A 26,654-nucleotide genomic window follows, 5' to 3' on the forward strand; every position below is an offset into this window, starting at 1 on the left:
CATTTTGAAACAGTTCAAAAGTCCAGTCTAATCTTATAAAAAAAGTAAAATAAAATAAAGTAAATTAATGGTACAGAAGTTCACAGCAGTTTCATTTCAAAGGCAAAGATCTTAGTCCTCGGTTGCACCTTCCCTTCTCCAAAGTGTAAACGTTCTGTGGGATCATTTGAAAAGTGATATTTTTTCTGTTTTTCTATGTAAAAATGTGTCTTGGCTTTTCTGGCGACCCAATATTTAGTGAGTGCTGCTCACTGAAGGTGTCCCTTGGATTAGGAAAAGCATTGTTACCGAACTGAGCTACATCTAGAAGGTTCTTGTCCAGGTGGGGTGGACGTTTGCAGTCCTGGGAAGCTGGATACGAGAGGAGAGGTTGGTGACTGAGAAGTGGTCATGCAGAGGGAACCCTGACTTACAATTTTGTGATGTGGTGAACTCAGTCTGCAGTGACGAGCTAACGCACAACTTCAAAGGCTTCACGGTGATGAATGAAAACGAGCGCTATGATGCAGTGCAGCACTGCCGCTACGTGGATGAGGTGGTGAGGAACGCCCCCTGGACCCTGACACCTGAGTTCCTGGCAGAACACCGGGTAAGAACCTGGCCACCAGTCCCATTCATTCTTCCAGAGTCCCCCCAACGCTCATTTTCCACTAGCCCTATTTTATTAGGTTGTTGGGAAAGTTGTGATGTTTTTCTATGTGTTTCTATGTAAAAACGCATCATGACTTTCCTGAAGACCCAGTATTTCTACCACCTATGTAAATTTCATAAAGGAGAATGACAGTAATTTTACTAATAATAGTTGTCATTCCTGACATTTATGTGGGATTTGAGAGTGGATAAGCACTTTCACATCCATTCTGTCGCTTTTGCTCCTCATGACAATCCCATGGCATCTTTACTATTTCTACTTTACATATGAAGAACAAGGCCCAGAAAGACCAAATAACTTGCTCCAGGCTATAGAATTAACAGGGCTGGGAAAAGGACTCTTTTTTTTTTTTTTTTTTTTTTTTTTTTGAGGGTTTTTTTCCCAAGGGCTCGGTTTTTTTTGAGAGTGTTTTTGCTACAGGGCTCGTGCACTCACCAGAAAGACAAAGAGAAACAGAGAGACAGAAAGCAAGAAATCACCCCCCAGGGAGGTTGGCCACAGTGCAATCCCTTCTCCTCCATTCTCCTCTTGGGATCTTGGGCACGCACACACACGTGCCTGGCATGAGTTTAAGCCACCGGACCTGGGACTTGAACTGCAGTCGACTACATGGGAATCCAGTGACATAGCCATTATGCCATCTGTTGGTCTCAGGAAAAGGACTCTTAAGTGATATGGGTAAGTTCACCCTTACAGCATATCACCCTCTTTAAAGTATCCATAGCCACAGACATGCTCTCAAGAAGTCCACATTCCAGGAAACAACATCTATTTCTCTTGTATTGACTTAAATTTAATTTCTAGGCTTTGATTTTAGGCAGGAAATTAGGTGGGATCTGAAATCAAGGATTTTTTTCACTTTTATTTAATGAGATGTTATCATAAAACCCCTTACCTCTTCTTAATTCTTCCACATTAAAACAATAAGTTTCCTACAAAATAGGAGTTTAAAAGTTGAAAAGAATTTATCATAACAGTTTGGAGACCTAAAGCCTGAGGAACCAACATGGATATTTTCAGTCTTCTACAGAAATGTGCAGAATGTGGTGAGGAGATTGTCCAGTGAGTCAGGAGAAGCCAAAGCTTGCCAAAGTACTTCTAAAGCAACACTTAGAGAGGCTTGCAACTAGGGGACATTTGTTATAACCATTTAGAATTAGGACAGACATTTCATCGTTCTCTAGCTTTTCTCTATCAACATTTAGCAGCCAGCAGCAGCAAAGGGGATAAGCAAGATTATTTTCATCAACACCACCAGGCAGGCCCAGGCAGAAGTATGAGGTTACAGGTACTTCCATCTTCCCTCGTCTGCTTCTTCGAGGTGTGTACTCAACCACAAGCCTCACTCAACCACAAGCCTCACTGCCTTCCCCACTCCGTTCTGTAATCTGCTGCCCATGGCTCTCTGCCAAGTCGTTCGTGGGTGATAGAGATGTGAGCTGAGTCCATGCACAGTCCTGATGAACGTGCTCACACTACAGTGGCTTCTGGGCGGAGTAGTGTAGGTAATTATATTAGCAGAAGGCCTTGGCCTATTCAGTAAGGAATAAGTAAATGAGATTTACTTATTTTAAAAAAGATTATTGGTTGGATTAATCAGATTGAGAGATGAGCAAATGAACTAAACAGATAACTCCCTAAGGAAGACATATGAATTGTCAAAAGGCGTATGAAAAAATGTTCCACATCTCTTATCATAAGGGAAATAAGTATCAAAATCACAATGAGATACCACTTAAACCCAGTTAGAATGGCTACGTTTAAAAAAATAATAAAGAATAAGTGTTGGTGAGGTTACAGTGAAAAAGGAACTCTCCTACACTGTTGGTGGGAATGTAAATTAGTACAATCCCGTGTGGAGAACAATATGGAAATTGACAGATAGAACTACTGCATGACCCAGTAATTCCACTCTTAGGTATCTACCCAGAAGGTAAGAATACACTCAGTGGGACAAACACTTGTGCATCCATGTTTATTACAGCATTATTCACAGTTGCTAGGACATGGAGTCAACCCAAATGTCTAAAAACAGATGAGCGGATTAAAAACATGTGGCACATGTACTCTGTGGAGTACTACTCAGTCATGAAAAACGAGACATTTGATAGAAAGTGGACAAATAGGAAAGATATAATATGCTAAGCAAAGTAAAAAGACAGGCATTGTATGTCCCCACTTAATATATCTTGAATGTCTGCACTCTGTAGCAGAAACTGAAAGATCGGAAGGTATAATAGCAGGGGGGCCAACTGTAGATACCAGAGACAGTTTAGAAAGGGGTGTGTAACGGTGGGTAGTAGGAGGTGGGAGCAAGAGTATTGGGGGGAAAAAAACATGAAATATACACAAAAGTGAAGTTACCTGTTGATGATAATGCACATGGTGATGTGTTTGACTGGACCATTATATACCATGTTCATGCTGGGGCAAACTTGTAAACTGTAAAGATGTACAGTGATGGAATGGAAATACAAGTACAACAAACAAACAAAAAAGGTTATTGATCCCAGTGCCATCAATCTCTTCGCACTCTTGCAAAGTATTTTGATTGACAGTAGTGAAATGATAGCCCCTGAGACCTGAGGTCTTTCATGGCTTTGGGTTATTTATTTCTCACTAGCATAGATGTATCTATTCCAATAATGGGGCTCTTGGTTGCCATTAATATATTGTCTCCATTTCCTGTGGATTTAGAGAGAAACCAGTTAACAAAGAAGTGACCTCTCTTTATATCTTTTAGTAACTTATTTGACCAACCCTTACAGACCCAGGAGAACAGGGAGATTTCCTTCTTTCCTAGGCTCTGTCCGCTAACTAACTCAGCAGCAAATCCTCTGGGCTACCGACCACAGCATGGCGACTGGTACACACAGTGGGATAGCACTTCCAGCAGATCAGGAGAAATAGACAAGAAGCTGGCTGACTTCCTATTTATCACCTATAAATAACTAGGCAGGGTGGCTTGTGAATGCATTGTGGGAATTAAGAGCAAAGCACAGAGAAATATGGGGGGGGGGTCCGTTCGAGGCCTGGCCTCTGCTTATTGTCCTTTTCCTGGGACTAAGAGTAATTACCGAGTCTTTCTAAATGGCAGTGATCCTGGGTTTTCAGTGATGTTTCCTTGTTTTCAGATTGACTTTGTAGCCCACGATGATATTCCGTACTCCTCTGCTGGGAGCGATGACGTTTATAAACACATCAAGGAAGCAGGTGAGTATGTCAGTGTGTGTGCCCTTGCTTTATGGGGTCTCGGGGGCAGCTACGGAGATTCAGCCTTATCACCGTCTCATAGGGGAACATTTGTACACTGAGAAATTCGGCATCCTCTTCAGTGCACACTTTGAACAAGAGGTAAAAGTGATCATATCACTGAATTCCATCAGTTCTTGGTCTAAACATCTAGCTTTTATCTCTCTCTCAATTTCAGAAAACCCTTATGTAGTCCCATATTCTTTTTTTTTTCCCCCCACTATAGGGCACGTGCGCTCGCCAGACAGACAGAGAGAGACATAGAGACAGAAAGCGAGAAATCACCCCCCAGGGGGGATGGTCACGCTGCAATCCCTTCTCCTCCATTCTCCTCTCGGGATCTTGGGCACGCACGCACACGCGCCTGGCGTGAGTTTTAAGCCACTGGGTCCGGGACGCGAACCGCGGTCGACTACGTGGGAGTCCAGCGACATAGACATTATGCTAACTGCTGGTTCCCTAGTCCCATATTATTCTTAATATTAGTGCTAGTAATAATTCCTTTCGTAACCATTCAGTCAGTCCTCTTTCTGCATGTCAGTATCTGTAGTCATCACTTTTTTTTAATAATTATTTTATTTATCTTTATTTATTTATTATTTTTTAATTTGACGAGAGAGAGAGATAAAGTGAGAAAGCAAGCCACCAGGTCCAGGACTTGAACCATGGTAGGCCATGTGAGAGTCCAGTACCCCAAACACTGCACACCTGCCGGCCCCATCCCTTTATAATATCAGCTTCTGCTTTTTGAGGAAAAGAAAAGAATGTTACTTCCAGTGTCCCTCTAATTCTGCTGTCCGAGCTAACCAGAACTTCACAGTGTTTGTCTGTATGTGTTCTTGAGTTAGGCATGTTTGCTCCAACACAGAGGACAGAAGGAATCTCCACATCGGACATCATCACTCGCATTGTCCGGGACTATGATGTGTATGCAAGACGGAACCTACAGAGGGGCTACACAGCAAAGGAGCTCAATGTCAGCTTTATCAACGTAAGTTCCAGCTTCATCCAGAATCCCGTGGTTCTGCAGGACACATATTGCTTCCCCACTCCGTCTAGCTGAACTTGCCTTTCAGTCTCTGTGATAATTACTCCTAAAAGCTCAATGAATGCCTCTTAAGGGTAACACCATGCTAAACTCCTTACACAAAGAATAAAACAGACTTGGTTGAGGCAGACCGATCTCATACAACTGAGTATGGAGTTTGAATCCTGGCTGTGGGCCTGAAAAACATGCCAGGCATGTGTGCTCGAAATACTGAAAGGAGAAAGAAATGAAGAAGGGATTATGCCAAGACTGTGCAGCATTGAGGGGGTGGGTGCTCTCTCCTTCCTCTTTTACTGGCTCTGTTTGGTGAGCATACATGCCCTCTGGCAAATTTTTAAAAACTATATATTTTGTGTATCAGTTATACCTCAGTAAAGTTGATTTAGAAAGAAGAAAGTTTCTGGGACCAGCAGTTGGCGTTATGGTTATGTCGCTGGACTCCCATGTAGTTGACTATGGTTTGAGTCCCAGACCCAGTGGCTTAAACTCATGCCAGGCGTGTGTGCATGTGTGCGTGTGTGCCCAGGATCCCGAGAGGAAAATAGAGAAGGGGTTGTGGTGTGGCCAGCCCCCCTGGGGGTGATTTCTCTCTTTCTGTCTCCCTGTCTCTCTCTTTCTGGTGAGCACATGTGCCCTATAGCAAAAACCTCTCCAAAAAAAAAAAAAAAAACAAGGAAGAAGAAAGCTTCTAACCATGTCTTCTACATAACCAGTTCACCATGCTCCCTCACCTGCTCCCAGCTCTGTGAATTATTATATAAGAATAGGTGAAATATTTTCATCTAAATATAATTTATCTATTTAAAGAAACCATAAGTGTTGTTAATTTACCTACTACAGAATTTTTATGTATTTTCCCATAAGATTCAGGTGTTTAAGAACCCTAAACATAGTACCTTTTCTCTTTATGATCTGAAAATTATACAGATACTTTTCATTTGATTAATCATCCTCCTCACCACCACTAAGGAGGTTGATCCCATTTTCCCCTTATTTTTAGGAAAGTTGGTGCACTAAAGAATATTATCTTCATTTTGTAAATAAGCAAATGGACCTCCACATATCAAAAAAATAAAACATATGACTTATCTAAAGTCATAGAATATGCCAACAATGGAGGGGGAAAACCCAGAACAATAAATAAATTAATTAAGTGAAAGCACTAATACATTCCTTTCAATCTATTATACTTTTCTTGGTAATATTATGCAGTGGTCTCATTGCTACCTATCCATTTCTTTTTTTGGAGAGGTTTTGCTATAGGGCGCGTGCGCTTGCCAGACAGAGACAGAGACAGAGAGACAGAAAGCGAGAAATCACCCCCCGGAGGGATGGCCACACCGCAATCCCTTCTCCTCCATTCTCTTGGGATCTTGGGCACGCACGCACACGCGCCCGGCGTGAGTTTTAAGCCACCAGGTCCGGGACACAAACCGCGGTCAACTACGTGGGAGTCCAGCGACATAGCCATTACGCTAACTGCTGGTTCCCTATCCATTTCCATCTAGAATTAGTTTTGGGTTGTGTTGGGCATGTTTATGTTCCAAGTTTAGGCTTTATCTTTAAAAATGTGATTTTGTTTAGCTACATACCTTTCTGTTACTGGGTCTAACCTGTATATTTAGTTTTGAGCCTCCTCAGTATTAGAATTATTATACTTTCATATAAGATGACCATCCAGAGCATAATCTTATCTGATACTGTGCTAAAGAAGTGTATGGTAGATTAAAGCATGGCAAAATTCTAAAAACTGGACAGAGTATCAATGGAGTGCATGAGCCATGTGTTTTCTTTCTTCATGGGTAGGGAAGGTCAGGATGAGAACTGTTTCTCAAAACAATTCCCTAGGAGAAGAAATACCATTTGCAGGAGCGAGTTGACAAAGTAAAGAAGAAAGTGAAAGACGTGGAGGAGAAGTCAAAAGAATTTGTTCAGAAAGTAGAAGAAAAAAGCATTGACCTCATTCAGAAGTGGGAGGAGAAGTCCCGAGAATTCATTGGCAGTTTCCTGGAAATGTTTGGTCCAGAGGGAGCACTGGTATGTTCTTACCATTCTGGACAATTTAGGGAATTTCAGGGATATTTAGGGAATTCAGCGCTGTAACAAGAATCATAGAATCCTTGAGCAGAAAGGGATAGCGACGTTAAAAAGTTATGGTCCCCTTATCTGGGCAGAACTGTGTTTCAACTATCCCCCCTCCAAAGTCTTCAAAATACTTAGAGAAAGAAGTTACACATTTTCCTAAATAATTTTGCCAACTTTGAATCAGTCTCGAAATCTGGTGACAAGATAAGCAATTAGCCTTGCGCAGCTTACTTCTATATTATAGTTTTAGATAGGCGGAAAGGGAAGAATAAAGGAAAGGAAAGAGGAAACTTTTTCCACTATAGAAAGCTGCGGCAGGATCCCTGGGTGAGGTGGGGATTCTGTCCTTGAGGACAGCACCATCTTTTCAAGTCAAATCAAAGATTCAGCAAGTGAACCCTAGGTTAGATAGCAGGAAGGAACTTACTGTGAAGGTGTTAAGATACTAAAAAGTTATTCAGGAAGAATGTGGGATTCCTTTTCAGAGAACTCTAAAACTGGACTAGGTAGCCTTTTGTCAAAGTTGGTTCCTTTGTTTTGCCTGGAACCTGGACTACAGACTGTCACCTCCTAGGAATTCCTGTGACATACAAGTCATGGATTTAGTGAGTGTGGATAGCAGGTGGGAACCTTTATGTAAATAATATAGCATAGGCCACTTTAGGGAGGACGTTACTTATAATAATGATAGCGATGTCTCTCTTATAGAATTGATCACTTTTGACATTGCAGTGGGCACTCATGAACATTTGGAAGTCTCAGGTGCTCCTGGATGATTAGTAGGATCCACAGTTTCTTCTAACTTTTTCTTTTGGTGTCCTCAGAAACACATGCTGAAAGAGGGAAAAGGCCGGATGCTGCAGGCCATCAGTCCCAAGCAGAGTCCCAGCAGCAGCCCAACTCGTGAGCGCTCCCCTTCCCCCTCCTTCCGATGGCCTTTCTCTGGCAAAACCTCCCCACCTCGCTCCCCAGCAAATCTCTCCAGGCACAAGTCTGCAACCTATGACATCAGTGAGGACGAAGAGGACTGACACGCTCCACCCTCCTTCCTCTCCCCCACCCTGCCCATCACATTCGGAAGCTCTCTGTTGAATTCCAAATTGCGAGCCCAACACTAAACCCAAGGACAGCTACAATGGAGAGACGATTGGGGCACGAGGACCTAGATATGGGGGAACCCAAGCAGTCTATCCTCTAAGAGACATCAAGCACCCACACCGTGAAGGGGCTGACTATACCTTAGAAGCCTGTTCTGAATCATCTACCCTCCCCAGGACTTTGCTTTACTGTATATGTTCATGTGATCTTGACAGGGAAATTGTCATTTTTATTCATTTTTTTAAAAATTAGTCTTTCAAATATAGTAAATAGAACTAATTTTTTGCCCCTGAGGAGTGGGCAGAAGAAGGAAGTGGTGTAATGCCCAGAGGCCTTTTCTTCCTAATAACACTGTAGTGTTTGCCTTCTGTTCTGAAGCAAAGCAGCTTGCCAAGTCCTTCAGGCGTCCAGACATGCTGATGGGTAATATGGGGGGAATATCATACTTTCGGTTTCTTTAAGAAAAAGCAAAATTTGAATTACAGTCACAAATCCCCTAAATATACTGCCAACACGTGTCAGTGTGGCTGAGGAAGGAAGAGATCTGAGCCCAACGTTTCTTACTCCCTGCGGAGTTTCTCATTGAACCCAGTGGGGTCCATGAAGACACTGATGGGGATGGAACTAGACCACATGCATCAACTACAGTTTTTCTGCTGTGTTCATCTCAGAAAATTCTGTTGCCCAGTTATTTGGGAGCTCTTATCAATCTTTATTCTGCAGTCTACCTTTGTAAAAGAAGAAATACTTTTAGGGTTACTGTGATTGAGGAAGGGAGCAGGACAATACTCAGTCCAAAGTGAGATTAGACTCAGTTCCTGCTGGGAGTAAACCCAGGCCCTGCCTCTCCTGTTCCAATGCCATTGACTAGCTTTCTACAGAGGACACTGTAAATGTCTGCAGTTGGAACCTGATCTGTTAATCCCCTTACTCACAGGCATACCGAATGTGTAGAGATTTGTACAGAACAGAGACGCGAAAGCATGGGGAACACCTTCCTTTCTAAAGCAACAGCCTTATCTTGACTGCTACCCCTCCCAAGAACAGCTCTTCCCTAGAACCAGTGCTCCACGGTGTTTCTTTTCCTTGGAGAGCTGCCCTGGCAGGACTTCCTTCCACCCTCCTCCAGCCTCGAAGCATGGGTTGACATTACAAGAGTATGGTGGGTTCTCTCCCTCTTTCCTTGGAGTGCCTAGTGGTTATGGTCCCATCTCTCCTGACAGGTTGCCCAGGGGGATTCTGCGCTTGAATTTCAAATCAGAGAGTGCTGAGGCTTAACACTTGCTGTTGAGCTTGATCTCTTAACCCCCTATATCCTGTCTTCTCAGAAACATCACCCAGCAGATCATCAACCACCAGTAATCCTATAGCTAGATTCAGGAGGAAATTGCTTATGTCCAGGCCCCACCCCCATCACTCATAAATACCCCTTGTGGGGGTGAAGTTTTAATGTTTTCAGCTAAGAAAACCACAATTTCTCATTCTCACCCCTCTGCTAGGACTGTGGGCGTCTCATAGTCCCCTCCCTAAGCAGTTTCTAGTAGAACCAGCCCTCTGCCTGAGGGTCAGCGGCTAGACTCCCTGCCCACCTGCACGGCTGGACAACCTGGGTTCTTAAATCTGATTACCCAGATGAGCAGAGCATGGCAGAGGAGAGGGCCAAAAAGGGGAGGGGGACTTCTTGTCCTAATAGCCTAGGGGAATTACATTTCTAATTCTCCTCATGAAGTGCTATTTTTACTATAAAGTCTGGTTCACAAAACTCTGGCTTGGAATCCTTTCCTTGAAACAGCCGAAGTTGACGTTTCCCACATTTTCTAGCTCCACATGATTGTGTAACTTAGCGTTTCTACTTCAGTCTTCCGTCTTTGGGAATTCTGCCTCTTTCTGTCTGACTTCCTCTCCCTGGAATAGAAAGGCGATGAACTATGCTGAAGCCCACCTTCCCCTTCCTTTGAAGTACACGCTAACCACGTGGATTTGACGGGAAGGGAGATGCTAGAATGTGCCTTCCTGCAGTCCCTCTGAAGTATCTCGTCTGGGTCCCCAGTGTGCGTGCCTTCCGCCTCTGCTCTCACAGCTGCCTGGGGGCAGCATCTGCATGTTCTTGGAGGACTTCCTTACCCCTTTGGCTGAGGGTCTACTGCCTCCGTCTCTTAACACTAGTACATGTTCAGATAATTTTGGCAGAAAGCAGAACTTTTTATGGTGCGGCAAGCCAGGTACTTTGGGGTGAATGTGATCCTAGAACTTGGACAAGTGTGGCTGTATGGAGGGAGGTGTTGGAATGACATGATTGGATCGTTTGTGCCTAATTAAATAAGGTCAGAAATTCAAACGCCACAACTATGCCTGTGATCTGTACATCCTCAGATACTGACGCGTGAGGCCGTGCAGCTGTGCTCTGAACTCCCACACAAGGAAGCAGTCAGCCTCGATGGGCCAAATGTGACAGGGATTAGAGTCGGCCTTAAAGTGAGCCTTAGCTGGTCGCTGAGACGGAGCTGTCTGAAAGAAAAAGGGAGGGTGAGGCAGCGCCCGTGGTGCTGAGGAGGTGCCGTAGCCGTCACCTGCAGGTGGATGGGGCAGAAAGTTTGCTCTGTTCATACATCAGACTCAGGCACTGAAAAACAGAGGCTGAATTTCAGGGGGTCCTCGTGCTGCTGCAGCTGCTTCTGATACCTAGAGCCAAGGACCAGGATTTTGTGGAGACTTGGATAAGAAGGTTGGGGTGTGAGGAGGCCGAACATCCTGAAGAAGGAAACAAAGACGAGGGGGGCCGAGAACACTTTGGCCCCTTTTGATTGCTAGTAACTTCCTAGGCAGCATCTGAGTCACACTATGAGATGTGTGGCCACGTAGCTTGTTAGGCTGTCCCTAGACAGTGGTTCTTCGCAGTACTCTGGAGTGTCTTGACTTGTGGGTGGTTTATCTTCTGGAGCTCATTGCCTTTTTAATCCTGTTTCAGATCCTCCCTCTAAAAGCTTTCCAAGTCAATTATATTTTGTGCTTTTTTTAATTCCCTAAAAGCCATAGCTTCTGGATTTTCTGTCAGCATACACTGTCCCCAGGTAGGAAGAAAGAGTTCCCCTAACAATGTTTTTAATGCTATTTTTTAAAGCTTACCAATGCAAGTATTTTTTAAGGTTATATTTTTCGAAGTCATAACAATGATTATTTTTGGTTCCTCTCATAGAATAGTTTGTCGTGGGATTAAAGAGTGGTCCCTAGCTTCTATTTTTCCAAAGAAATAAGTAGGACACATTCTTGGGATTATACTATTAAATGTTACTGATGTTCTTTCAAAAGAAAGAAGAAATCTTTTCTGTCTACCGAAGGTTTATGTTAGGACTGGGATTGGGGCAGAAAGGAAAAGCACCAGGTTTAGGTGGTGCTTCAGGTGACTCAGTTGTGCTCCTTTAGGTTTGAAGTGGCCCTTCCTTCTGTTCTTTGGGAGGTGCTGCCTGTTTTGAACACAGACTTGACTGGTTGGGTTGTTCTGTATTGAGGGTCGTGAAGAGAAAGAAGAGTCATAAGCGCTGGCCATCATGGATGTTTGCCCATCACCAATGCAAGTCTACAGGGAGGCTGTCCTCAACTGGGGCTCACCATGCTGTTCTGTCTGTTATTGATTTGTTCAGAGTTATTTTGGCTTTTGTCATTTAGCCAAATAAAGGCACTGCAGTTTTACCTGATGTTCCATTTTCTGTATTTTTGACGTGGTAAACACATGTATGATATGTTTCATGTATTGGGGGCTTTTAACTGTACTTTCAGTTTCTTTGCTTTTGCATCCTCTTTTCTCTCCTCAAAATCAAACTTAATGACCATGTCATTAGGGGATTCCTTTTGAAATGTGGCACAGAACACTCAAAAAGCCATTGTTCCAGAAAGGGAGGCAGATCCAGACCTCCCAGGCCTAGTGTCATCAGTGCCCTAAGGAAAAGAACACCTTCTATCTGTTTTCCAGAAGCCTGACTTCTTCGGGACTTTGGGCAGGTGCTATTTTACATAGCCAGGTTCTCCTGTCCTTGTGCCTATAGGGACACATCATACCCTCTACCCACCTCCATCTGCTTTGGGCAAGTTCAGAGTGACCTTTTAGTACACAAGCTTTAAAGGTTAACAGTGGCACCCATAATGCCCAGAGTTTCAGACTTCATCCTATTATTTATTGCAAACTTAAAATACCTTTCCTGGGTAAGAACCAAAACAATTCCATGCTATTACACAGTTCACCTTCATCTCTGGTCAAATGTAATCTGTCAGCTCGCGTTGTCAGTGGGAATCCTTGCCTGTTTGGTCAAGATTGAGAGACAGTGAAGAAATGTCCTCTCATAATAAGTACAGTGTCTCTTCCATTGTCCAGGCTGTCCACCTCAAGCTTTGAGATTCGAGTCCAGTTCTGGAGAGGAGAAAGCTTCATATCCAACCTTGTGGTCTTCCCTTCGGTAGTATATCCGTGTCAGCACAGTCATCAGAAAAGTCTCCAGTATGAGGAGGTGGCAGTTCATCACTGGAATGTGGGTTGAAATGTAATGTAGGTTATGCCAAGTTGTAGAGGGGGTATCTCACTAGCAGCCACGGCATGTGAACTGAGCAACACTTTCTCCATCTTATCCCCAAACCCAGGACCTAGAGATACTAAATTGTCACAAGTAAGATAACAAGTTAGTGGTAGGACCAGAACCAGAACTTGGCTCTCTACCTTCTACATCTGAGGCTAGCATTTGAGCCCTACCCTCTTACGTAATCAGCATAACCACCTCCCTAATCACACCCATTCTTCTGACATGAGCTGAAGGTTGAACCCATGGCTTCCTGGGTTGGCCATCAGGGCTGGGCTAAGCAGTGGGGTTGCAGGTCTCCTTTGTCTGATCAGAGAGGTCATTATTTCCTTAAAGCCTCTACTGGGATGTCTTGGAAATCTCCTCCTGAATATTCAAGCAGAAGTCAGGCCAGCCTCGCTTCTGTTCTAAGGTTTTCTCTTTCTTTACCCTCCCCCATCTCATCCACCCTGTAATGGAATGGGAGCCCTCATGTGCTCACCTTGAGACCTGATTTTAGAAGAATAGGGAGGTGAGCAAGCAATCTGTCCACCATTAGCCAAGACGGAGAAGATGGAGGGCTGTAAGGCAGTCAGGATGAGCAGCACCTGCAGCGCAGAGAACAGGGGTGGGTTTGTGCTGCCGTCCACGGCCCCGAGGCCACCAGCCTGCTGCCGGGCCCTGTCCTTTCTGTGCACATTCAGCCCACCATTAGAGCAGAGCAGGTACAAAGGGTTGAAACTCACTTGATTAAATATTTGTGGAGTTTTCATCTGTAGGCAAATTACAATTCCTTCTAATGCTCAATATTTTATTAGAGTTATTGACACAATAGGAACTGAAGGGGGGGTGTCATTCTTATTTCCCCATCTTAGTCATGGCTGCTAATGAGCACTTAGTGGATAAAAAAAGGTGGATGATTAAAGAAGAGTATCTCAAGTATCTGAGATCCCTGCTCCTAGAATTTAGACCGTTAAAGTGACTTTTGAGGGCTGGTCCCCTAGCTCAGTGGTTAAGCACTGTACATAGGAAGCCAGATCCCACACAGCCAACTGCAGTTTGAGTCCTAGCTATAGTAGCTTGGAAAATGCTCTAGGTGCATGTGTGTGTGTGCCCCAAATCCTGATGGGGTGGAGAAATGGAGGAAAAGGAATTACAGCATGACTGGGCCCCATGGGAGGGGTGCACACACTCTCTTTGGTGAGTGAACTCACCCTCTGGCAATATAACTTAATAAATAAAGTATCCTTCAAAAACTCTGCCTGCCATGTCAGGGGTCGTTGTCAGAGGGCAATGGGAAATTAGTATTTAATGGGTATAGTTTCAGTTGGAGAAGTTAAAAAACTTCTGGGGACGGATGGCATTGATGGTTGCACAAAAATGTGAATGTATTTAGTGCCCTAGACTGTACATTTTATGCATTTTTTAAAAGTTTGCCACAGGGCACATGTACTTGCTGGAAAGAGAGAGAAAGATAGAGAGGCAACATGAGAAATCACCCCCCAGAGGGGATGGCCACACTACAATCCCTTTTCTATTCTCCTTTTGAGATTCTGGGCATGCATGCACATGTGCTTAGCGTGTTTTTCCAGCTGCCAGGTCTGGGACTCGAACAGCTCAGTTGGCCATGTGGGATTCAGAGCCTTCACCTCTGCACCACCTGCTGGCCCTGCTATGTGTATTTCATCACAACTTAAAAAAAAAAATAGATGACAAAGATGAAAACAACAAACGAAGACTAAGAAGTCAGTGAAGATGAAGATAAAAAGGATGACAGATGGGACCAGCAGGTGGTGTGGTGGTGAAGGGCACTGCACTCCCACATGGCCGACCACAGTTTGAGTTCCAGTCTTGGTGAATTTCTTTCTCATGCCCTCCCCCCCCACTCTGTCCTTCTCTGGTCAAATTAAAATAAATAAAGTTAAAATAATTATTTAAAAAAAAAAAAAGGTTACAGATGACTAAGATGAAGATGAAGGCCATGAAGATGACAACGATGTAGGAAGAGGGAGTGAAGGAATGTTCCTGGAAATTCACATGCTGTAAGAATGCACGCGGAACCACTTTCTATAAAGCAGTCATTATGCCTTGGAAGTAGGAGAAGGGCCCAGCAAGAAGACAGAAAAATGGTGCGAGAAGGAGGACGACCTTGGGCTAGAAGTCGTTGTGGCCTTAGAGAATGCAAATCATAGGTGAACAAAGGCACCCTTGAGAGGATCTTCAGAAGAGGTGTGAAGATGAAGAGGCAGTGTAATGAGAAAAGGACGTTGGGTTAGGAGTTAAGACCTAGGTTTAAAATCTAGCCCGTCTCTTAAGTGCATTTTGACAAGCTTCATGATCTTGGTTTCAAAGCTTCATCTGTTGTAAAATAAGGCTAATGATGACTCCAGGGTTACTGTGATCACCTAAGTGGAACTATGAGAAGTGCCCAGCACGCGGGGTAGGTATTTGATAGCTGCAGCTCTAATCATGCCGTTGCTGCTGGTGTGGATGGATATGTGGCTTTGGGAAGTAATAGATGGAAAAGGAAAGGGGTGAACTGGTGGTGTGGTGGTTAAAGCAGCTGGTTCCCACATGGCCAGCTTCATAGTTCAAGTCCTGGATCAAGCAGCTTGGAAATCATGCTGGGCACATGTGCATATGTGCCCAGAATCCTGAGAGGAAAACAGATTGTGGCATGGCCATCCCCCTCCCGGCAGGGGGATTTATCACTCTCTCCTCTCCTGATTTTTCTCCAGCAAGTGTGTGCTTCCTACAGCAAAACTAAAAAAATAAAGAAAAGGAAAAGAAAAAGCAAGGGTCGAAGAATTTAAGGAGGTTCGACAACATTCATGTTACGGGTTGAATTGCGTTTCCCAGAAGGCTATGTTGAGGTCCTAACTGCCCTCCCCCAGTGCCTCAGAATGACCTTATTTGGAAGCAGTGTCATTGCAGCTGTAATTGGCTAAGGTGAGGTCATGCCAGAACACAGTGGGCCCTTAAACCAATATGATTGTTGTCATAAAAAGAGAAGAGACAGGGACTAGCAGTTGGCGTAATGGCTATGTCGCTGAACTCCCATGTAGTCGACTGCGGTTCGTGTCCCGGACCTGGTGACTTAAACTCACGCCGGGCGCATGTGTGTGCGTGCCCAAGATCCTGAGAGGAGAATGGAGGAGAAGGGATTGCGATGTGGCCATCCTCCCGGGGGGTGATTTCTCACTTTCTGTCTCTCTGTCTCCCTCTGTCATTCCAGTGAGTGCACACATCTTCATTCCAGTGAGTGCACGCGCCCTATAGCAAAAACCTCTCAAAAAAAAAAAAAAAAAAAAAGAGAGAGAGAAGAGACACACATGAAGGGAGAAACAGTGTGTGATCATGGAGCAGAAACTGATGACACAGTTGCTGGCGAAGGACTGCCCGGGACTGCTGGCAACCAACAGAAGCCTGGGAGAAACGGGAGGGAGTCTCCATTGCAGTTTTCAGAGCCCGGCCTTGCCAACTGCTTGATTTTAGACTTCCAGCCTTGAAACCACAGGACCATGCATTTTGTTGTATTTTTATTTATTTATTTATTTTTGGAGAGGTTTTTGCTATAGGGCGCGTGCACTCACTGGAATGACAGAGGGGGACAGAGAGACAGAAAGTGAGAAATCAGCCCCCAGGGGGAATGGTCACGCTGCAATCCCTCCTCCATTCTCCTCTCGGGATCTTGGGCACGCACGCACACGTGCCCGGCGTGAGTTCTAAGCCACCGGGTCCGGGACGCAAACCCCGGTCGACTATGTAGGAGTCCAGCGACATAGCCATTACGCTAACGGCTAGTTCCCCATTTCGTTGTATTAACACCTAGTTGGTGCCATGTCGTTACGGCATCGCTACAGAACTATTACAGCACAGAAAGGCAAAGAATGGGAAGGGCAGGGGTTATCCTCCAAATTCCACAGGAAATCTGAGGTTTATAAGGAAGATTCCTAGACCTGCTTCTAGCCTTTATCAGTCTCATCCCCCAGTCCCAGTAATGTGTAACCCCCTTAGTAAACAGGATAGTTACCTGGAAAAGAGCAAATTTGGCTTGTATGTTCTGCTCACGCAGGTGTAGCTTGGCTTGGCGGAAAAGAATGCCCAAGGTCCAGAGGGCCAGGAGGGTGGACACACCGAGGAAAGTGTTGATCCATAGAGCTGTGCTCGCCTCAGAAATCTGGGCAGACCAGGAAGTAGTCAGTAGGGAGGCGGCCCCTTCCCTCTTATTTCTCCTCTCCCATGGTGGGATGGATAATCAAGAAGCCCCGAAGCCTTGTCTCTCCCCACTGGAATCCCTCTGCTTTTCCAGTCATCCTGTCCCTGGGGCGCTGTGACAGGGGTGTTGGCTCCAGGTATTCCAGAGCTAAAAGTTACTAAATGGGTCTTTAACCTGCCACCCCTGACTCCTTCCTGGCTTACGTCTGCTGGGTCATAGATGCCGTCAGGGATGAGAAACAGGCCCACCAGGACCAGCGTTATCTTGAAGAAGACATACTGGAACGGGCCCAGCATCAGCAGCTGAAGCTTCTTCCTGAAAGAGAAAGAGAGTTTGGGACAAAGATCCATAGCCCACCCCAACACCTCTCAGGTCCCTCACTGGTCCTGCGCTGGGGCTTGGCTGCCCCAACAGATGCCCACATGGCTAAGTGGATGGGCCCCGGGAGGCAGCCAGAATGTTGACAGCGTTGGGAACCGGCCCTGCCTCCCACTCACCTCCAGACCGGAGAGCAAGAGCCAGCAGAGCGCTGACCTCACCCTCAATAACCACAATGGGCAGAAGGGTCAGGAAAAGCCCTAAGGGCGGCTTCCTTTGTGCATCTGCAGGGGGCAGGGAGCTCACATGATGGGAACTTGAGTTCTCTGCTCCCCTCTGGGGTTGAGTGCCCACCCATTCACTACTGGCTTTGTCCCATGGAAGCCTAATTCCAAGAGCCTTGAAGCAGGGCTACAAAGCCAGAGAGGCCCTTGAGAGAGGGCAGAAGCCGACGTGTTCTTTGGAGATTCCCCTCCCTCCCGCCTTACCTGGTGAGCAGGAGTCTGGGGCAGCAGGGGCAGCAGCAGCAGCAGGGGCCTGTGTGGACTATCATCTGGGTATTCTCTAGGGTCCTCAGTACTGCCTCCTTCCCACCAAAGCCCTCCACCATGACCAGCATCATCAGGTAAAAGCAAACGGCATAAAACCTAGGATGGGGACAGAAGTGGGATGGTGAGTAAGGGTGGGGGCAAGGGTCAGCCAGCTGAGGGGACACCCCTTTGCAGCCAGAGAGGGAGTCTGCACAGAGTGGTGGGGCTCACTGAAGGGAAGGCAATAGGGTCTGGGCCCTCCAGATGTGCAGCCCAGGAGAAGCAAGAGGACAAGATCCAAAGGACCGGGAAGGGGAATTTCAGACCGTGAGGACGGAGCTGAGTGGCATATTCCCTGAACAGAACCAGGTCAAGGGGCCCGGACCAGCACAGATTGGGAAGGAACAGGTTGAAGACTCTGGAGTCCTGGTGAGTGGAGAGCAGTGGGAGGGGCAGGAGACTCACGAGGTGATGGCCATTTCCACGAGCATCAGGGAGCGAGGGATCCAGAGCCCAAAGCAGCAGAACACAGACACAACCTGTTTGAGGCAGAGCAAGAAGCGGGTTAGGGTGGGGAGGGAGACCGCTCAAAGCCCGTGTGGCACAGGCTCAAGAGAGCAAGTTTATATGTGTGAGACACCAGTCCTTAAAGGCTGCCAGCTGGCGGACCAGCTGCTGGTGTGATGGTTAAAGCAGCTGGATTCCATATGGTCCACTGTGGTTCAAATCCTGGACCTGGGGCTTGAAAAACACACCGAGCATGTGTGCACGCATGCCCAGAATCCCAAGAGGAAAGTGAAAAAAGGATTGTGGTGTGGCCATCCCCCCAGGAGGTGATTTTTCACATTCTCTCTCTGGAGAGCATTTGCACCCTATAGCAAAATTAAAAAAACAAACAAAAACAAAAACAAACAAACAAAAAACAGTGCTGCCCACTGGGAAACCCACTGATGAAAGCACGTGAGCCAAGGACCTGTGTAACGGCTGCGGGTCTGAGCCGGAAGGGTCCACAAGCTTAAGTACAGGAAGGAGCGTAACTCGGTAGAAGACTCCTTCCCTCCTCCACTCTGAGCACCCTTGCCTGCCTGGACAGGAAAGTGGTGGGGGAGTCACAAGATGGGCCACAGGTGGGCTGAGCAGGTCCTCCAGAAGATTCTGTTGCCCACAGCGTCCGTACTCTTGGTTGCCCCTAGCACAGTAGTTAAGTGCTACCCAGAGAAAACCAGATCCCACGTGGTTGACCAGGGTTTGCGTCCCAACCCAGCAGCTTGAAAAACATGGCAGGCATGCGTGCCTAGGTGGTGCTCTTTCTCTTCTGTGTGCTCACACGTGCCCTCTAGAATAAAAAAAAAGATGAATTCCCACTGCTGGCCTCCCAAACATAGGGTCCTAAGTGCAAGTAAAGGTCATTTTCTGTCTGTCCGTCTCTCTGTCTTTCTGGAGAGCGCATGCGCCCTATGACAAAAACCTCTCAAACAAAGCAAAACAAACACCCCTCCCTCCTAGGGAGTAGTCATAGATAACTGCTCAAGTGAACTGTCTGGAGGAATTCTCAAAATGGAAAGAGGAAGTCCCCGCCTCCTCTGCAGCCCCTCCCAAAGGACAGCTCAGGGCCCTCACCGTGGGTGCGGAGCTACTCCAGAGCAGAGTTCTCCTCTTGATGGGGCAAGAGGTGTTCTTGTGCAGGTAGACGGCGGTCTCCAGGTAGATGGCAACCGAGCCCAGGGCAAGCAGAGTCATGATGCTCGTGAGCGTGATCTCCACAGGGCCCAGTGCTGGAGTGGAAAGGAGACTGGTGAGCTGAAGGCACCCCAGGACTGAGCGGGGAGGATGCAGGCTTCCTTACTTGGGTCTAAACGCCTTACCCAAACTAGGATGATCTGATCTAGGCTTCTCCCCATGCAGAATAACGGCTATTGCTTGGACCTAGAATATCCAGCATGTGGGGGCTGGCAGGTGGCATGGTGCAACCACCAGGCACTAAACTCCCACGTGGCCGACTGTGGTTCAAGTCCCAGACCCGGTGATTGCTTTCTCACTCCTCCCTAACCCATCTCTCTGGTCAAATTTTAAAAACAATAATAGAGGACCAGCAGATGGTGTAATGGCTGGATTGCTGGACTCCCATGTAGTGGACCAAAGTCATCGAGTCCCAGACATGGTGACTGCTTGCCCAAAATCCCAAGAGGAGAATGGAGAAGAGATTGTGGTATGGTCATTCCGGGGGTGTGTGTGTGTGATTTCTCACTTTCTGTCTCTGTCTCTCTGGTGAGTGCACGTGCCCTATAGAAAAACAAACAAACAAACAAACAAAAAAACCTCTCTAAATAAGTAAATTTAAAAAATGGTAATAGTAAATAAAATTAAATAAATTATTCTTTAAAAGAATACCCAACACGTGACTAAGAAATGCGTAGTCGTCCTCTTGCATGAAGGGGAGCCTAGATCATATAGTTCTAGGTAGATCATGTAGTTCTAGGTATGGCAGGGTCCGCCCGAACCAAGGATAGCTATAAAGCACACTTTTACATAATGAGCAACGTGTTTAACTGAAGAGGTTGGCAAGGGCCTCCTCCTCCTCTAGTGCCAAGTACTGTACTAGCAGACATGAACCAGTGGGTATTACAGCTGAAACAGAATGTAATTAACGGTCCTCTAGAGCCGTTCACTGTGATTCACCGACTTGTACCATGAAACTGGGACATTAAGGCAGAGACTGTAACAAAGAGAAATGATAGAAATAAACCCAAGGATGTCTGACCCGTGCTGGCCACACATTTGGTTTTACATTAACTGGAGACCAGTGGTTCTCAGCCATCAGCAGTTATTGCAATTGTTTGCAAAGATGTTAAAAAGCAGCTGTCCGGGGTCCTGCCCTCAGACATGCCGCTTCAGGCGGTCTAGGATGGGCCCAGGAACCTGCATTTCTCACACGCCCGCCTGATAATAATCCGAGCATAGCAAACACACTGACACGCTGGTGAACCCCATCTGACCTCACCACTGCTAACAGGGAGAAATTGACGTAGTCACACCGTGTTCTGAACGTGTGATTCATTAACGCCATGATAAGTTTTTTAAAGGAATTATTTCATTTTATTTATTATTATGATAATACTTTAGTGTAGGGCATGTGTGTTCACTATAGATAGTGAGAGAGGGTAAGTGAGAAAGCAAACTGCCAGGTCCGGGACTCGAACCATGGTTAGCCATGTGGGAGTCCTGCGCCTTCACCATGCCATGTGCTGGCCCCCACAATTAGGTTTTACAAAGGGTTCTGGGGACCAGCAGTTATCGTAATGGCTATGTCGCTGGACTCCCATATAGTCGACCTCAGTTCAAGTCCTGGACCCAGTGGCTTAAACTCACACCGGGCGCGTGTGCGTGTGTGCCCAAGATCCCAAGAGGGGAATGGAGGAGAAGGGATTGTGGCGTGGCCATCCCCTCTAGGGGCTGATTTCTCGCTTTCTCTCTGTCTCTCTGTCTTTCCGGCAAGCACATGTGCCCTATAGCAAAATCTCTCCAAAAAAAAAAAAAAAATTAAAAGGGTTCTGGATCCTTAGTGACTAAGTTCCTACTCTCATTTATTCAAGTTTCTTTATAGGCAGCAGACTCTCCTTTGCACCTCCTAACTGGCTAGATAAGAGGAAGAAAGGGGAGAAGATGGTGGAGTCCACTCCATTGTCTTGTTGCTTGGGGGAGAAGGGGTTGGTAAAAGTATGAGGAAGACATAAGAGATCTTGAAAAAGTTCAAGGACAATGTATATTCTAAGAAAACTGGGATGGCTCCTTGGACTGGTAGTTAAAGGAGTGAGATTCCACATGGCCAATGATGCAGTTTGAATCTCAGTCCTGGACGCTTAAAAAAGCATGCTAGTCCTGGGGACCAGCAGTTAGCGTAATGGCTATGTCACTGGACTCCCACGTAGTTGACCGTGGTTCGCGTCCCGGACCCAGTGGCTTGAACTCACGCCTGGCGCGTGTGCGTGTGTGCCCAAGATCCCGAGAGGAGAATGGAGAAGGGATTGCGGCGTGACCATCCCCTCTGGGGGGTGATTTCTCGCTTTCTGTCTCTCTGTCTCTCTCTGTCTCTGTCTGTCTGGCGAGCACATGCGCCCTATGGCAAAAACCTTCCAAAAAAAAAAAGCAAAAAAAAAAGCATGCTAGTCCTGTGTGCATGCATGTCCAAAATCCCTACAGCATGGAGAATGGAGAAGTAACTGGCGTGGCCATGCCCCTAGGAGGTGCTTTCCCCCTTTCTCTCTCTATTTCTCTGTCTCTCTCTATCTCTCTGTCTCTCTCTGATGAGTACATGTGCCCTCCAGCAAATTAAAAAAAAAAAAACGAAACTATACATATATTTCAAAGTTTCTTTCCATCAAAAATAAAGTTGTGCTTCGGGGACCAGCAGTTAGCGTAATGGCTATGTCGCTGGACTCCCACGTAGTCGACCGCGGTTCATGTCCCGGACCCGGTGGCTTAAAACTCACGCCGGGCGCGTGTGCGTGCGTGCCCAAGATCCCGAGAGGAGAATGGAGGAGAAGGGATTGTGGCGTGACCATCCCCCCTGGGGGGTGATTTCTCGCTTTCTGTTTCTATGTCTCTCTCTGTCTGTCTGGCGAGCGCACGCGCCCTATAGCGAAAATCTCTCCAAAAAAAAAAAAATAAATAAATAAGATAAAGTTGTGCTTTAATTCCATTTTCCCATGGATTTTTAAAAAGTTTGCTTATGCATTTCTTCTTTGAGCAGATAAGAGAAAGAGAGCACCCCAGTGAGGTCCTGATGCCGTGATTCAGCCCCAGTTTTCGGGCAAGCGTGTGCCCAGAATTCTCAGGGAGGTCTCTAGACTTGAACTGGGATTGCCTTGCAGAGCATTGCATCTCACTGCTGGTTCCTCATCTGTCCCCTTTCTACAGACTTCATGAAGTCCCCTTGTACTGGCTAGCCTGCTCCAGTTTTGGTGACAGAGGAACATGAGGGCCGCTCGGTCAGAGAGAGATTACCACTGAAACCCAAAATGCCACGCTGGTGCTGAGTGCTTATTTCAGGACACACACTTCTCTCTGTTTCTGCTTTATTTCTGACTGTGGTTGGGTGACCGACTGATCCAGTGGACAGGCCAGGAGGAAGGCGGCCCTTGCTTTCCAGCTTCCAAGCCAGACTTCTGAAGTGAGCAGTAAACCTTCCCTTTCTATCCCTGGCCACAAAAGCCTGGCCCGTGCTGTGTGCCTTTCCTCCTGACCATCTGTTCCTCTGCCCCCTCCACTGCGATACAGCCCTTGGGCGACTAAATCGCTGGCATGCCGCCGCCAGCTCGGTCACCTCTTTCGCAAATGCATCTTTAGATACTGCTCCAGGAGGCCCTGCAGGTTTTCATTTGTTGTTGTTTTTTAAAGCTGATTGCACTTTTTTATTAAAAGGAAACTTCAACTTTTCCTCCTTCTATTGACTTTCTTTCTTTTTAAATTTACTATAGGGTACGAGATCAGCAGTTGGCATAATGGCTATGTCACTGGACTCCCATGTAGCTGACTGTGGTTCGAATCCTAGATCCGGTGGCTTAAACTCACACCAGGCACGTGTGCGTGCATACCCAAGATCCCAAGAGGAGAATGGAGGAGAAGGGATTGTGGCGTGGCCATTCCCTCTGGGGGGTGATTTCTCACTGTCTCTCTGTCTCTCTCTGTCTTTCTGGCGAGTGCGCACACCCTATAGCAAAAATCCCCCCCCCAATTTTTTTTAATTAAAAATTATATTTACTATAGAGTGTGATCAGCAGACATAGGGAGGGACAGAGAAAATGGGAAAGTATCTCCCCCAGGAGGGATGGCTAGACCCCAATCCCTTCTCCAATCTCCTCTTGGGATTTTAGGCATTCACACACACACGGCCGGTGTGTTTTTCAGGTCCCCGGGTCCAGGTCACAAACAAGCAGCAATGAGGCAGCAGTCAGCCCTATGGGATCTAGTCTCAACCACCACACCACCTGGTCGGCCCCCCACGTTATTTTTATTTTCCTTTTTATTCACGACAGAGTGCATGCGCACATGTGGGAGTGAGCGAGAGAGAGCGAGCAGCACTCTCCAAACGGTCAGGTCACAATCCTGGGTGATCCCCTTCCCTGGTTCTCCAGCCTGCTGGGCACCTGGCCACATGCCTGATGTGTTTCAGGCCAGGACCAGGATTCGAACCATAGTCACCAAATGGGATCCAACATTCATAAGCAGTACATTTGATGCTGTTACACCTCAGGGCCAGCCCTTATTCACTGTCAATTAATCCACATTTCTATATATTTGTGATGTACAACCTGATTTTATTTTTGTTTATTTTTGTAGAGAGATTTTTGCTATAGGGCTCATATACTTACCAGAGACAGAGAGAGAGAAAGTGAGAAATCACCCCCACCCTGGGAGGTAGCCATACACTGCAACCCCTTCTCCTCCATTCTCCTCTTGGGATTTTGGGCACGCACACACACGCGCCCAGCATGAGTTTCAAGCCCCCAGGTCCAGGATTCAAACCGTGGTCGGCCACGTGGGAGTCCAGCACCACAACCACTATGCTACCTGCTGTCCCCAACCTAATATTTTAATATATGTACTCTTTGAAGAATGGTGAAATCAAGGTAATTACCTCACATATTTATCATATTTTTGTGGTGAGAACATTTAAAATCTACTCTTAACAATTTTCAAGTACACACTTTTATTTTTTAAGAGGTTTTTGCTATAGGGTGCATGTGCTTGCCAGACAGACAGAGAGAGACAGAGAGAGACAGAAAGCGAGAAATCACCCCCCAGGGGGGACGGCCATGCCGCAATCCCTTCTCCTCCATTCTCCTCTCGGGATCTTGGGCACGAACACACACATGCCCGGTGTGAGTTTAAGCCACTGGGTCTGGGACTTGAACCACTGTCGACTACATGGGAGTCCAGCGACACAGCCATTACACCAACTGCTGGTCCCAAGTATATACTTTTAAAAACTACAGTCACATTGTACAATAGGTATCTTGAACTTATTCCTCCTGTCTAACCGATGCTTTGTATCCTTTAACCAATGTCACTCATCCCCGTACCTCCTGCTCGGCCAGTCCCTAATAACCACCATTTTATTCTCTGGGTCTTTGTGTTTAACTCTTTTAGATTTCACGTAGAAGTGAGATCATACAGTATTGTTTTCTGTTCCTGGCTTATTTCACTTAGCATAATATCCTCCAGGTCGATTCATGTTGTTGCGAATGACAGGATTTCCTTCTTTTTGAAGGTTGAACAGTATTCCATTGTCTTTATATTTCACATTTCCTTTATCCATTTTCCACTGACGGACATTTAGGTTTATTCCAAACGTTGGTTATTGTAAATAATTTTTCAGTGAACATGTGAATCCATTCTTCTTGAAACATTTAAAAAAAAAAAAAAGTTTTAGGGGCCGGCAGGTGACATGGTGGTTAAGGGCACTGGACTCCCACGTGACCAACCAAGGTTTGAGTCCCAGACCTAGCGGCTTGGTTTCTCAGTTTCTCTCTATCTGCCCCTCTCTGGTCAAATTAAAATAAAAATAAATGAATAAAGTTAAATAAAATAATTGTATATTAAAAAATACTGTATATAAAAATTTTAGAGAGGTTTTTTTGCTATAGGGCTTGTGCCCTCATTGGAGAGACAGAGAGACAGGGAGATAGAAAGCGAGAAATCACCCCCCTGAGGGGATGGTCATGCTGCAGTCTCGTCTCCTCCATTCTCCTCTTGGGATTTTGGGCACTCATGCACAGGTGCCTGGCGTGAATTTTAAGCCACCAGGACTCGAACCATGGTTGACTGCATGGAAGTCCAGTGATAAAACCACCATCTGCTGGTCCCACTCTTTGAAACTTTTAGAACATAAACATTACAGAGGATTTTGTTTTCTTACACAATTCTTCACTTATGCAGCACAGTGTGTATTTAAAATGATCACCGATACACACTGAAAGCCTGCTATCTATCAGAACATTTCCTGATGGGTAAAAAGATAAGTTTTTATAAAATCAAACAAGGGAGCTGGATAGTGGTGCCGCAGTAAAATACAGCCCTCCGAGAAGCTGACCTGCTTGGGAAGGTTCCAAGTTCATGTCTGGAGCTCTCCCTGCGTCTACTGGGCACGGGTGTGCTCATGATCTGATGGGGCTGGCTGAGGCTAGGGGTGGATGTGGCATCAAAGCCCAGTGGGGGCACTGTCTCTCTCCTATTCATGAGGAGATATATAAATAAACTTAAAAAAAAGGAGAGAAATAGACATGGAATAAAATTGTGTCATGATCAAAACTTTGGAGAGGGAGAATTTCCTAAGCATAGGAATTATATAGGAAATCTCAAAGAGAATCATGGTAATATTCAATACAAAAAGTTTAAATTTGTGAGTGTTAAAATCATTAAAAGCCTGCAAACACACTGGAGAAAAATACTCAGAGCAAACATGCACTCAGATTTAAGATCTTTATTATATAAGATTGAAAGCTGTTGCACAGAATGGAAACCCAGTTCGGGGCATGTAAGAAAATATTCTACCTGCCAAGCCTGAAGAGAGCAAAATAACAATGATATGTTATTTTTAGTATATTAAAAGATAGCATTTATAATGTTATTGACTAAAAGTCTTAAATTAGAAACAACTTAAATTTCTACCAATAGTTATTAACTAAAATACCCAAGTGTTAATGCAGGCATAAAAAAAAGGGTGCATGCTAGCCGCCCACCCCGGGACCCGCGGCGAGCGAAGGCGGCAGGCCGGCTGAAGGCCCTGCTGCAGGCCCACTCTGACCCTGCGCGGGCGCCGCCTACCCCGGGACCCGCGCAGAGCAGGGCGGCGGTCCCCCGGCGTTCAGCTGCCTCTCCGGACACGGAGCGGGTGACGCCTGGC

At 46.0% G+C, this 26,654-nt stretch overlaps 2 protein-coding genes across 7 annotated transcripts in view; one reads left to right on the top strand and one right to left on the bottom strand.

Annotated features, from left to right (window-relative positions):
- PCYT1A (phosphate cytidylyltransferase 1A, choline) overlaps positions 1–11,830 on the top strand; it is a 61,758-nt gene extending 49,928 nt beyond the window's left edge. For both annotated transcript variants that reach the window (XM_006156790.3, XM_006156789.3), the window contains exons 5-9: positions 438–589; positions 3,787–3,865; positions 4,753–4,895; positions 6,801–6,989; positions 7,862–11,830. In XM_006156790.3, the coding sequence (XP_006156852.1) occupies positions 438–589; positions 3,787–3,865; positions 4,753–4,895; positions 6,801–6,989; positions 7,862–8,068 (770 nt within the window). In that variant the 3' untranslated portion in view covers positions 8,069–11,830. The remainder of the gene's footprint in view (positions 1–437; positions 590–3,786; positions 3,866–4,752; positions 4,896–6,800; positions 6,990–7,861) is intronic.
- The window catches only part of SLC51A (solute carrier family 51 member A), a 38,461-nt gene continuing 22,250 nt past the window's right edge, over positions 10,444–26,654 (bottom strand). For all 5 annotated transcript variants that reach the window (XM_006156784.3, XM_006156785.3, XM_014590981.2 and 2 more), the window contains 7 exons: positions 19,370–19,524; positions 18,215–18,288; positions 17,708–17,866; positions 17,105–17,216; positions 16,716–16,862; positions 13,185–13,290; positions 10,444–12,651 (listed from right to left, as the gene is read on the bottom strand). In XM_006156784.3, coding sequence (XP_006156846.1) covers positions 12,515–12,651; positions 13,185–13,290; positions 16,716–16,862; positions 17,105–17,216; positions 17,708–17,866; positions 18,215–18,288; positions 19,370–19,524 — 890 coding nt within the window. In that variant the 3' untranslated portion in view covers positions 10,444–12,514. The remainder of the gene's footprint in view (positions 12,652–13,184; positions 13,291–16,715; positions 16,863–17,104; positions 17,217–17,707; positions 17,867–18,214; positions 18,289–19,369; positions 19,525–26,654) is intronic.

This window comes from Tupaia chinensis, unplaced genomic scaffold (assembly GCF_000334495.1).
Source record: "Tupaia chinensis unplaced genomic scaffold, TupChi_1.0 Scaffold000515_1, whole genome shotgun sequence".
NCBI lineage: Eukaryota > Metazoa > Chordata > Mammalia > Scandentia > Tupaiidae > Tupaia > Tupaia belangeri.